Source organism: Phyllostomus hastatus, unplaced genomic scaffold (genome assembly GCF_019186645.2).
Source record: "Phyllostomus hastatus isolate PE091 unplaced genomic scaffold, TTU_PhHast_1.1 phas_contig_210, whole genome shotgun sequence".
NCBI lineage: Eukaryota > Metazoa > Chordata > Mammalia > Chiroptera > Phyllostomidae > Phyllostomus > Phyllostomus hastatus.
Window position 1 is genome coordinate 25259069 of NW_025333737.1, and position 12918 is coordinate 25271986.

General features: G+C 37.6%; 1 protein-coding gene across 11 annotated transcripts in view; it reads left to right on the top strand.

Moving 5' to 3' along the window:
• The window catches only part of SPAG9 (sperm associated antigen 9), a 117247-nt gene that overhangs the window by 80889 nt on the left and 23440 nt on the right, over positions 1–12918 (top strand). For 4 of the 11 annotated variants that reach the window (XM_045836641.1, XM_045836645.1, XM_045836647.1 and 1 more), the window contains 10 exons: positions 1980–2037; positions 2942–3094; positions 3658–3709; positions 5895–6025; positions 8202–8258; positions 9317–9490; positions 10563–10692; positions 11607–11696; positions 11927–12094; positions 12525–12696. In XM_045836641.1, the coding sequence (XP_045692597.1) occupies positions 1980–2037; positions 2942–3094; positions 3658–3709; positions 5895–6025; positions 8202–8258; positions 9317–9490; positions 10563–10692; positions 11607–11696; positions 11927–12094; positions 12525–12696 (1185 nt within the window). Of the gene's footprint in view, positions 1–287; positions 300–1513; positions 1529–1979; positions 2038–2941; positions 3095–3657; positions 3710–5894; positions 6026–8201; positions 8259–8437; positions 8450–9316; positions 9491–10562; positions 10693–11606; positions 11697–11926; positions 12095–12524; positions 12697–12918 lie in introns of all 11 variants that reach the window. The other 7 variants (XM_045836638.1, XM_045836642.1, XM_045836646.1 and 4 more) reach the window with 3 other exon arrangements.

Consider the following 12918-nt stretch of genomic DNA (forward strand, 5'->3'; position numbering starts at 1 on the left):
AACTTTTGGACAATTCTTTTGATATGTTAAATTTATGAACTAGATTCTTAAGAGAATTTTCATTAGAAGTGTGTAAACTTTAGAAACTACATTATAGGATATGATTCCCATATATCTCAATTTTTTATATTTAAAATATTTACCTTTTATTGTGTTTAGTTAATGCACATCTTTTCAATTTTGTTGTCTTCTCTCTCTCATTTTGAAATAAATGAGTGTAGATCTTACTTTCTGAAAACGATCTAATTGAGATTATCTTTCATTTTTCTCTTGGGCTGCTTACCCAGGAGAATATTCTGGTGTGTATGCTTTTAAATACTTTAATATGCTGCTTTCTAAGCTAGGTGTTCTTGGCTGCTGTTCTCATTTAATGCTTTCTCATCATTTTTTTTTCTGCTTAGCTATTTTTTTGTGTCTTGCATATGTTTTCAGCTTTTATGCTTATCTCCCTGTATACTTGAGAGTTTATAGCAAACATCGTCATTGTATAAACTTTTTAAAGCAAATCTAAACTTTATTTCTTCTGATTCTATAGCTTTATTGAAAAGTTAACATTAGTGTTTAAAGCAAGTATTTATTTCAGCATATCTTGCCAAATTTTATTTTGGGATTGGAATATAGAAACTTTTTTGCTTTTTCTATATCTTTGGTTTTGGAGAATCTAGAGAGATAATTAAATAAGCACTATTTCTAATATTAAATTCTTTATGGTAGAAGTATCTTGATCTTTGAGAATATTTCAGATAATTATAATACAGACAAAATATGAGTCCGTATGTGAGAATTGAATTTTTAGCATTTCTATTTGAAATATTTTAAATATTACCTTTTTTTTAAAATAAGGGGATATGTTAATTCCTTTACATAGTCTTCTTTAGAAATATTTTCTCCTGTTTAGCTGGTTATGAATATTACGTACTCCATTGTATGTGATTTTCTAACATTAACTTAGGGTTAAGTGAGCTAAACTTACTATGGTCTTGGTTTTGTTTTTCTTTGCTTTCTTTGTTTTTGAGACTTTTTGAGATGTATTTCCTAGTGTGTTCTTTATTTCTTCTGTTTCTTATGAGGAATAAGTTAAATATCTTTCTTCTCCCTAAAGATCACTACACTTGATCTTGCATTGAATACTCTACCTGCCTACCTTATAGTGCTCATTAAATTGCTAAACACAATTCTGTAAAGTAACAACTGAACATTATCATTTCAGATATGACACTTTGAAGGAAACTTATTGATCCGGGGTTTTCAATCTCATTATATTCAATTTATTATGCAAAGAATTGGTAAAGCAATTTTTAGGTGTAAGCTATCAGAGCCTCCTTATGAATGAAGGAAATCGTAGTATCTGTCTTACATCATTATGCACTAGGTCATGTAGCATTGTGATTCCAGATGTTTTTCATATCATGCATAAAACTTTACAGATTAATGATCTATTTTCATGCTGTTTCTTACATAAAACATTTCTTGTTCTTTGTTTTTGCTTTACATGGAATGCATGGGCTTTAAGACCATAATTTCTTTGGTAAGGTTTCATCTGCATTGGGGTTTCGTCTTTCTCTGGCCCTGTTTCTGCCAATTCTCTATGAATAAAGCTTGTTTTTAGGGAAAAACCTAAAATACCAGCCTGTGATTTGGAAATGCTTTCTGATCCATATTAATGCTGCCCCCCCCCCCCAAATGCTGCTACATTTTAGAATATTTGGCAGAAAAGTCTTGATCCTTTTGAAATAATCTGAGAACATAGAGACTAAGGGTTATAAAGCATTGGCTAACAAAATCTTTAGCTTTGTTTTGTGATGGAAAACTATAATTTTGTAATCCACTCGAGTAATTGTATCAAATGGAATTATAGACAAAATGAGATTACTAAAGGAGATAACAATATAAAATCAAATTTACAATTATAGCTTATAAACTTACATAATTTTTGATAAGTTTATTTTCAAAGTTTTTATCTTTTTTTCTTTTGCTAGGTATGGGTCGTGAAGTTGAGAATCTTATATTAGAAAATACACAACTGTTGGAAACCAAGTAAGTATATATAAAATTTTAATAATGAAGAAAACATACCGAATTTTCTTCTTGTCCAAGTCACTGACAATTCTTCAGTTCAACACAGTGCTAATGCAGTCTCACTACCCCGTCTCTTCCCCTTTCGCTGTGTGTGGGCTCGTGCACGTCCACACGCATTCACAGGCAGACACACAGGTCACAGGACCTAATTTTGCAGATGAGCAGTTTCCGTTGCTCAGCTGTGTGCAGATATTCTTTCCACTTTATAAGCATTCATGTTCTGGATGTGTCCTATGTGTGTTTTGCTCTTTCCTGAGGATGTCTGTCTTCTTGCCTCTTTTCCTAGAGTTTCTTTTATTTCTGCATAAATGTTTTACTCTATACCCAGCCCACCTCTTCAGCGTTCCCCAACATAGTTGTAGGTTCCCAGGTATAATTAGTGTGGTCTTAGGTCCTCGGACACAGTGGAGTCTTGTTTAGTGGGGTAGGTTCTGTCATCTGGAAAACATCAGGGCCCGCTGTTAACTCGTTGTGTCGGAGCAACTTTGGAACATTTGTGTACATCCGAAACAATATGTCTATAATGAGGTCGTATGCCCACTGTACCCAAAAGAAATTAGATCTTAGATTTTTTCTAGTTCAGACATTTTCTCATTAATTATTAAAATTAAATATAAGGATTAATTTTACATTATTGATTAGGTAATATCTTCAGAACTTATTAATAATAGAACTCTATGGATGCTATCAGACCATTGACTTGTTTCTTTTTAACTTTATCTGCAAGTAACATCAGGTAGAATGCCTTTGAAGTATTCAGTTATTCAGCTTTATGATTGTATATTTAGTCTACAAGAGAATAAGCTGAAAGATGGAAAGAATATTCATTTGTAATGATGCACTTGAAATATGTGTTTCTTAGAAATGCTTTGAATGTAGTGAAGAATGATTTGATAGCAAAAGTGGATGAACTGACCTGTGAGAAAGATGTGCTGCAAGGGGAGCTGGAGGCGGTGAAGCAAGCCAAACTGAAGTTAGAGGAAAAGAACAAAGAACTGGAGGAGGAGCTGAGGAAGTAAGTTTTCACTTTGCTACTCTAAACCTGTCTTTGCCGGTGGGCCTCCAGGGGTGCAAGGATAACCCAGAGACTGCTGCTGTCGGCCTTCTTGCAAACCAAGAAGGGCCAAGAGCTGCCTGGGGTGGGCCAGAGTGCCCATCTGAGTGCCTCTGCTGTGAGCACGCCTCTCCGTTTACTGAATATCAGCATTTTTGTGTGTTTGTCATGATGCAAAAAAAGTAAGAAGAACTGTTCAAATATTGCTAAAGGAAATTAGAAACATTTATTATTTTCTTTCACCCAGCCATCTTTTTTTTCCCCCTGCTTGGGGAGGAAAGGTGGTGGATCTCTCAAAGGAGAAGGCCCCCGCCATCTTTAATACCTGTTTTGATTTGTTTTTTCCTGGTACAGTGCTGTGATTTTCCTAACGCGTTCCTCTAAATCAAGGCAGCTAAGTAAAGGCTCTGTTTGGAAACAGGAAAATAATCATTTAGTGGTGGTTAAATTTTTTTACCTACTCTTCATTCTTCTAAAAGATGAACTCAACTCATATAACATGTTCTGTTTTTTCTCCCTGCTAGAGCTCGTGCAGAAGCTGAAGATGCAAGGCAAAAAGCAAAAGATGATGATGATGTAGGTTTACGGTTTTGGACTCATTTTCTTGCCTTATGATATTTTGATTTTGGGGCGGAAGTCTTGCTAATTAAGCTTTGGATAAAGTGTTATAAAGATTTTTTTAAGAAGTCACAAGACACGTTTGTGGGCAGGAATAGGATGGCTCGTGCTCCCACGTGGTATCTGAATGCAGAGAAGCTCTCAGGGCATCTCCTGTGATGTGCGTGTTTTCCCCCGGGGCTCTGCTCTGTGCACATTCAAGCACGTGCACCAACTGGGACATTTTTTCAGGTTTTTTAAACAATTTTTGTTTGGCTTCATATTTTGACTTAGAAATACAAAAGCTAAATAACACAAATTGTTTAACAACATTAAACATAAAATGATGAAGTCTAGCTTGTAATACTAGGCCACTAGCACATAATGTTGTCAACATATTTAAATACAAAAGAATAAATACAGTGGTACCTCAGAACTCGCCATTAATTCATTCAGAACTTGTGACGAGTGCCAAACAGTGAAGCATTCTCTCTTGTGGGGCGACGTTGTGGCTCATAGAACTTCTAGCAAGTGCCATGAGTCCCCAGCAAGCGCCGAGTGCTGAAACTTTCTTTCCTAGCAAAATGCTTTGAGTACCAGGTTTGATGAGTTCTGAAGCTGATAGTTGCCAGAGTATGACTCTATGAGCTAATTGCCAATATTATTAGCATACTAGCTCTTCTTTTGGTAGCTAGGTTATCTTTCCTGTAACAGGTGTTTGCTACTTAAGCATCAGTCTAAAGGTATATGGATGTACTGGACAGAATGATTAATTGGTACCCCTTTAATCTCTTATTTGTTTTTTAATATAGTATTTGATATACAAAAATAAATATGTAATATAACTAAGTTATGAATAGCAACATAATAAATTAGCATTGATAAATCCACTACCCAACTGAGAAATAGAACATTTTCAAACATTGAAGCTACCTTGTGCTTCTCCCTGCCAGAGGAATCTGCTGTCCTGTATTCATCATTTTCTCACCTTAACTAAAAATAATTTTGTCATACCATATATATGTATGCATACAAAGTATGGTTTAGTTTTCATTGTTTTTGCTTTTTATACTGTATTTAGTCTGGAAGACTTGTGTCTTTTACTCAGTACTATGTTTTTGATATTCACCTGTATTGTATTTAGTACGGGTCATTCATGTTCACTGCTTTATAATATAGCCCATTATATGAATATACGACAGTGTATGTACCTTTTCCTGTTAGTGAACGTTTAGGTTGTTTTCAGCTTTTTGCTTCCACACACAGCGCTGTCTATATGAACATTGCAATACAAGTCTCCTGGGTTTTCCAGGGTATTAACTAGTACTGGGATTTCTGTATTGCAAACTCCTTTAATCATTTGTTGTTTGACTTTTATTTAAAGGAGAGGCCAAGCTCTGTGTCAGGACAAAGGATGAGACTGCTCTGAGCCTCTTTCTTACTGCCCCAAGCCTTTCAGCTTTGATCCAAAGTGTGCATGCTTCACCTGGCAAAACAAGATCTTTCCCGTTAATCTAACTGTTTTCCTTTAGAAATCAGCAGTAGAAGGAGGTTGACCTGAGCATGCCTTTTTGGGGTCTTACCGTGCTCTCATCACTTACTCTTCCTAACAAGAAATCTTTACTGCCATGGTCTTCATCTTGTATTTCTGTTGGTGTTTTAGTGATTCTTAGAGTTGGGTACCTTGGTAACTGGTCAGTAAGTTTACACTTTACACTGGCCTTGGAGCAAACGGATTGATGGTTTGAGATAAATGAACCCCTTTTGAAACTAACTCGTAACTAATTTCTGAATGACTAGCAGTTGTTAGAGAACATGAATTGAAAATAATATTGTTAGAGCAACATTTCCAGGTGAGCATATTAAATGTACATAGGAGACAATTAACTTTTGGTTTTAGTTCAAAATCTGCACTGCTCTTTGTATTGCTCTTTATGTTCAAATATCTGTAGTTATATTCGGAAATTAAATTGTCTGCCTTCTTTTGGTCATAAGTAATTATTTAAATCTCTATCAATTTTATTTATAAAAGGTCATTTTTAAGTGATCCAGTAGATTAAAACTTAAGGGATGTTTAAAACCTTAAAGATTTTGCTTTAAGTGTGAGATATCACCAAAACAGATACAGGCTCCCAGAGTGATCCGAGTCTTCTTTTCGTTGTAGAGTGACATTCCCACAGCGCAGAGGAAGCGGTTTACTAGAGTAGAAATGGCCCGCGTTCTAATGGAGAGAAACCAGTACAAAGAGAGGCTGATGGAGCTTCAGGAAGCTGTTCGATGGACAGAGATGATTCGGTTTGTATGAGGAGCACCTCTCGTGTTTTTCTAATATTGTCTCATAGTTTTCGGTATTTTTTCATTCAGACTGAGAGTCCTGCCTTTGGGGATCCAGGCCCCTTGCTCTGTTTCCTCAGAGAGACTTTGTAAAGTAACACTTGGAATTAGTAACAGAACTGTGATCGAAGCAGGTGCCTTTGGGGCCAGTAAAGGGCTCTTGGAGAATGCTCCCACAGCCTCTAAACACACTCGTTACTACTCAGGAATGATGTTCATTTTTCAGAAGAAAATTGATACTACTTTTGCAATAATATCTGAAAAATATAAGAATTTCATATGTCACATAGGAAACAATCATTTTTACTCAGTGTCTTCCTGTAAAATGCTCTTGCTGCATTTCCCCTCCCTTTCTGACTACTCAAGCAGAATCCCACTTCCATTGAGATCTTTGTCAGTTAGGTCTTTTTTTTTTTTTTAAATATTTTATTTATTTTTAGAGAGGGAAGGGAGGGGGAGAGAGAGATAGAGAAACATCAATGTGCGGTTGCTGGGGGTTATGGCCTGCAACCCAGGCATGTACCCTGGCTGGGAATCGAACATGCGACACTTTGGTTCACAGCCAGAGCTCAATCCACTGAGCTACGCCAGCCAGGGTCGTCAGTTAGGTCTTAAGTCCCACCTCCAATGCTGCCATCTAAGGGTCAGAGTCTTGGTAACAGTATGCCTTTAATTTAGGAAGAGCTCATGAAAAATTTGGAGACTAATGAACCCCTCATCTGTCCATGTTTTTGAGTTTGGACTATCCCTTCAGATTGACCAGCAATAGTACACACATGCAGATTCTCTTAGTTTATGAGCATGTCTTCCAACCTCCAACGATTTCTTCCTTATGATCACAATGGTTTAGCAGTGTATATATCCTTTACCAAGGTTATACTAGAATTCTGTAGAATATGAATATGTATAGTTTGCTAAAATTGTAGTTGTGTATAGCTACCAAGAGGGAAGGAGATTAGTATTCTAATCTTTATTTATTGTACAAAAAAAACTAACATCCTAAGAAATGTGTTCTTAATAACTCCAGCATTTAATGGATAGTGAATAAATAATGAATAAATAGTTTAAAAACTGAGGCATATAGGTAGGCTCACATTTTATTGTTATTTTTAATTCTAACAGCCAAGTGGTAGTCAGTGAGTGAAAACAGATGGTAGTTTACTTTTAACCTTTTCCATTGAATTAAAAGATGTTGTAATTTAGTCTTTTTTTAAAAAAGTGAAAGGTGGGCTCTCATAGTGGTGGCAGAATCCTTATCATCTTACCGAATTAGTTTGGAATGCCTTATTTTCTGAAATTTTGTTGAATTACCTATCTATCTAGTTTATCCCCTTCTCTGGTCGTCTTTTCAGTGATGGAAAAATTTTAGTCCCATGAAAAATGACCCGAAAAGTAAAATTACAAGTTACTTTGTGAGAGCTGGGAATACAGATGATACAGACCTTTGTGCAAAGATAGGGATAAAAAGTTTTAAATATTAACATTCAGAGCGCAGGCTGCGAACCAAAGTGTTGCAGGTTCGATTCCCAGTCAGGGCACATGCCTGGGTTGCAGGCCACAGCCCCCAGCAACCGCACATTGATGTTTCTCTCTCTCTCTTTCTCCCTCCCTCCCCTCTCTAAAAAATAAATAAAACCTTTAAAAAATATATTAACATTCAGCCCTGGCTGGTGTGGCTCAGTGCGGGGCTGTGAACCAAAAGGTCCCTGGTTCGATTCCCAGTCAGGGCATATGCCTTGGGTTGCTGGCCAGGTCCGCAGTAGGGGACATGTAAGAGGCAACCAATTGATGTATCTCTTGACCATCAATGTTTCTCTCCCTGTCTTCTTCCCTTTTCCTCTCTCTAAACATAAATAGATAAAATCTTTAAAAAGAAAATTAACACTCAGACATGTGGGCTATCTGCCCAGCACAGGTAACCATCTTATCTATCAGATTGAGCTCTTTGAGGGAAAGATGGTGTTTCAGTTGTAGCCTTAGCAGATTGACTGACATGATGGGTCAGAGTAACAACTTAGTGAATTTAATTGTTGATACTTCTTGTATCCCATGAACTTCTTTGGTTCTTGCTTCTTAGAAAGCTAGAACACCTCACCGATAAGACATCTTTTTCTTTTTCTTTCTTTTTTTGATGTAGAGCATCAAGGGAAAATCCAGCCATGCAGGAAAAAAAAAGGTCAAGCATCTGGCAGTTGTAAGTATCTTAAAGCACATGAAGACATTAGATGGCACTTTAGCCTTGACTTATAGTCAAAGTTTATTTTCAAGAATGATTTGATGCCTCCTGCCTTCCTCAGTTCCCTCCCTCCCTCCCTCCCTTTCTTAAGTTTGGGATATGGAGCTAAACCGAACCTTTTCTTTTTCGGTATGTAGTGTGCCAGCTCGGTAAGGCTGTTCTTGAGGACAGAAATAGTGCTGTCGTAAGCTGCATCCTTTTGGTTATGCATTTGATGGAATCCTCTGATAAGTAAAATAATGGGGAATTATTCATAGAGTTGATAATCATCTGGATCCCTGTTACTAAGGACTCATTCACTGGTTGTGTGATTGTAAGGAACTTGACAAAAGAAAGATTAGAGATGCAGTGGTTGTGGGGTTTCAGTTGTGTGTGTACGTCCATTTTGAACTTGAGCTGTGTTCATGCCAGAAGTATGTGTGTTTAGTGTGAATACTTACCACCCCTTTTTGGTGAATCTACTATTTAATAGAAGTATTGATTTTTTTTGAGTGAGTGTGAAAATAATTATTTAAATTTATTTTAATAAGAAAATGTGTAAGATGTGTCTTAAAATGGTAATGTGTGTTCTTCTACTTTATTGTAACTATTTTTAGAACTGGTGTACTATGCTTCTGTTCAAACCATGCAGCCAAAACCTTGCTGTTTAACACTGCTCTTAATATGACACCAAGTAGGAGCTAGCTAAAGGACCCATCTTCATTTACTTCTTCATTACAAGATGTTCCCGGTACTTTAGAGCTTCTTCCTTTCATTATGGGAACTGCTCATTAAAGAACAGGGATCCTGTCTAAGCAGTGGTTTCTCTTTCCTGAATGTCTGCTTTTGGCTGCATTTGGCTGTGAGTTACTGCTAAGGCTGCACTGTGTGATTACAAAAAAATTTTTTTTGCCAGTTTCTAACTCAGTTGCCTTGTAAAAAGCACTCTGGAATTTGTGGGAAATTATGGACTGTTCTTTACAGCACATGTAATGCATGCACAGACATACGCACACTTACTTTTTTTTTTTTTTTAGTTTTAGCCGACTTTTCAGCTCCTCAAGTAACACTACTAAGAAACCTGAACCACCTGTTAATCTGAAGTATAATGCACCCACCTCTCATGTTACTCCTTCGGTCAAGAAAAGAAGCAGCACCTTATCTCAGCTCCCCGGGGATAAGTCCAAAGCCTTTGACTTCCTTAGCGAAGAGTAAGTATTTTCCAGACTAGTGGTTATGCCCTCGGTAAGTTAACAGTTCAGAATATTCTTGTCACTTATCAGGTCAGCTATAAGTGTTAATCTGTACATAAACTATTTCTATAACTTGGCTATCTTAAGTAAATTATTTATAGTCAGTACCTTTTAGGAAAATTGTATTTCAGTTTTCATGAAGAGAAGGAATGTTTTTTAATGTGTCCTTTTTGCTGCTATGACAACATAGATAAATATTAATGGAAATATTAAAGGCTTATATAAACCTTTATCCTAAATCTTTGAACATTTCCTTTGGTGTCAGAAGGACTTGTTTTTTCATCCTGACTCTGCTTCTCATCAGGTACATGAACTTGGTACCTGAGCCTCTCAGAGCCCCAGTTTTCCTGCCAGTGGAAGGAGTGTAACAACCTGCCTCAGCGGTGTTAGGGTTCAGTTACAGAGTGTCTGTAAAGAGTCTGACTCAGAGGTGGATTGTCAACGGTCAGAAACATAGCAAGTCGCATCATAAAAATGTTAATGGCCCAGAGAAAGATACATTATTTTCACAGTATTTTACTTCATAATAATTCTACAGCTTACCAAGTCAATTTGCGTATTTGTCTTCTGAAACAAGTTAATGGGATCCAAGGGTTAATGTGTATTACCTTCCTAGGAAGATACTGATTTATTGGTCTTATTTAATGGTCTTTAGTACTTCTAGCACATTTCCTGGCATTAGAAAATTCTAAATATATATGTTTTGAATGACAAAAAAGAAAATAAAAAGGAAGAAGCAAAAATATTTAAGAATTTTTCCCTTTCGTATAGCCAGAATCTGAAACCTGATAGAAATTTGATGGCTGACTCAATATAATAAGCTGCTTACTAACCTGTTAAAAGTTGGATACTATATTCACTGCATAACTTAAGGCCATCTTTGGTATAACACTTTAAGGGGGAATCTTAGTCTGAAGTCAACTAATCTGAAATCATGTAATTTTTGTGTTGTTACTTTTGCTGTTTTAGGGGGAGAGCTGTCGTTATATTTATTCACTTGATGTAAAAAGGAAATCTCTTTCCCTTTTAGAACTGAAGCTAGTTTAGCGTCACGCAGAGAACAGAAGAGAGAACAGTATCGTCAGGTAAAGGCACATGTTCAGAAGGAAGACGGTAGAGTGCAGGCTTTTGGCTGGAGCCTGCCTCAAAAGTACAAACAGGTAATATGTGAACACGGTCAGGGCGTCTGGTGGGAAACTCGGGGGGACAGGAGTATGGCTGGGCATGAAGGAATGGAAAATCACACCCCGGCGCAGGCCTGTGAACCAAAGCATCGCGGGTTTGATTCCCAGTCAGGGCCCATGCCTGGGCTGCAGGCCATATCCCCAGTATGGGGTGTGCTAGAGGCAACCACACATTGATGTTTCACTCCCTCTCTTTCTCCCTCCCTTCCCCATCTCGCTAAAATAAATAAATAAATAAATAAATCTTAAAAAAAGAAAATCACACCCCGCACCCACTCATTTCAAGCTAAACGAAATTGGCATCGATCTAGAGAAGTGTTGATGGAAGTGGGTTTCAGGCTGTTTTCCACAGCTCTAGAGCCCAAAAGAAATTCCCGAGTCTGGAGGGGTCAACAGGAGGTGGCCAAGTGCATGGAACTTGAAGTATCCAGCTCTGTTTTAATATTTGAAGATTTCATTTTTTGGAAAATAAAAAGCATCTGTTTAAAAGTTTTAAGAGGCCATTGGCATGGAACCTTAAAAACTGTTGACTTAATACTCAGTTTAGGTCTTCAGGAACTTTACCCGTTTATTCCATGTTTTCTATTACCAAAAGACTCAGCAGCACATCCATTAATTCTGTTTCTCTCTCCCTCTCCCCCCTGGCCCGCAACACGCATACACCCTCCCACTCCCACATGTGCGAATGTCTCTGCGATCCCATAGCATCATGTTTATTTTCTCTAATTGCTTCTTGATTTTTCTCATTTTTCAAGTAAGAATGACAAAATTAACTTGAACTTGGTTTCAAAGAGAAAATCTGCAGCAGCAGTGCTTGCCCACATCTCAGCAGTTCTGTTCCATTCACTCTGTGCGAGGCTGACCCGTGTGTCTTTCTCTCCAATTGTTAGGTCACCAATGGTCAAGGGGAAAATAAAATGAAAAATTTACCTGTGCCTGTCTATCTCAGACCTCTAGATGAAAAAGATACATCAATGAAGGTAAATTCATTTTGAAGATAAAGGAGTTACTTCCTAAAATCTGGGTGGACTTTTTTGTAAACCAAAAATGGTAAATCCTGCTTTTGTGGATCAGATTATTTATTTTGTAGTTTTAGACTGGATACGTTAAATATTAAATACCTGCATTTATAATCATTAGACTATTGAAAATGAAAAATTCTAAATATTTTTAGAAAGTAACATAACACATTTCTTCTTACCCCTAAAAGCTGTGGTGTGCTGTCGGAGTCAATTTATCTGGTGGGAAGACCAGAGACGGCGGTTCTGTTGTAGGAGCAAGCGTGTTTTACAAGGATGTTGCTGGTTTGGATACAGAAGGCAGTAAACAGCGGAGTGCGTCTCAGAGTAGCCTAGACAAGCTCGATCAGGAGCTGAAGGTGTGTGTGTGCCCAAGAACACTTGCCCTCCTGGTATCTGAGGCTGCTGGTTTAGCTCTTTGGTCCAAAACTGACTTCTGGGTCCAGCTTCTAATTGGGATTACTGTGTCCTTGCTTACTCCTCACCCTTTCTCTCTTTTGAAAATCAGTTTTATTGAGGTATATTTTGCATAAATAAATTCTATACTTGAAATGTGTGCAGTTAAAAGCGTGTTGACTAATATATGCCACAGTCAAGATACAGATCATTTTTGTCACTGATATGCTTTAAGTGCTAGGTTTTAGACTGCTAATTAATGTTGTATTTTTTGGCCTTCCACATAATCTGGAAATAAACTTAGTATTGCTCTTGACTGTAATAGCACAGCTTTATGACTGTTGGCACACAGTTCATTGTAAACATTTTGTTTTCTTTACTCTGCCTATGCAGGAGCAGCAGAAGGAGTTAAAAAATCAAGAAGAATTGTCAAGTCTAGTCTGGATCTGCACGAGCACTCACTCCGCTACAAAAGTTATCATCATCGATGCTGTCCAGCCAGGCAACATCCTAGACAGTTTCACTGTCTGCAACTCGCATGTTCTATGTATCGCGAGTGTACCAGGTGAGGGTGAGCCGTGCCCCTCTCTCCCCACCGTCAGCACCTCCTCTGCAGGACTTCATCTGGTGACTGGAGGCACAGTTACGCACTCCTGCACGCAGAGTATGTTCTCTCTCACGGAGTTTATGTTCTAGTTGAGAAAGACATTGGGTGTCGTCCCACAAAGCAAGAAGTTGCCACTTGAAATAAGAGTCTTACTTCAAACCTGTAGTTGCTTTTATGGAG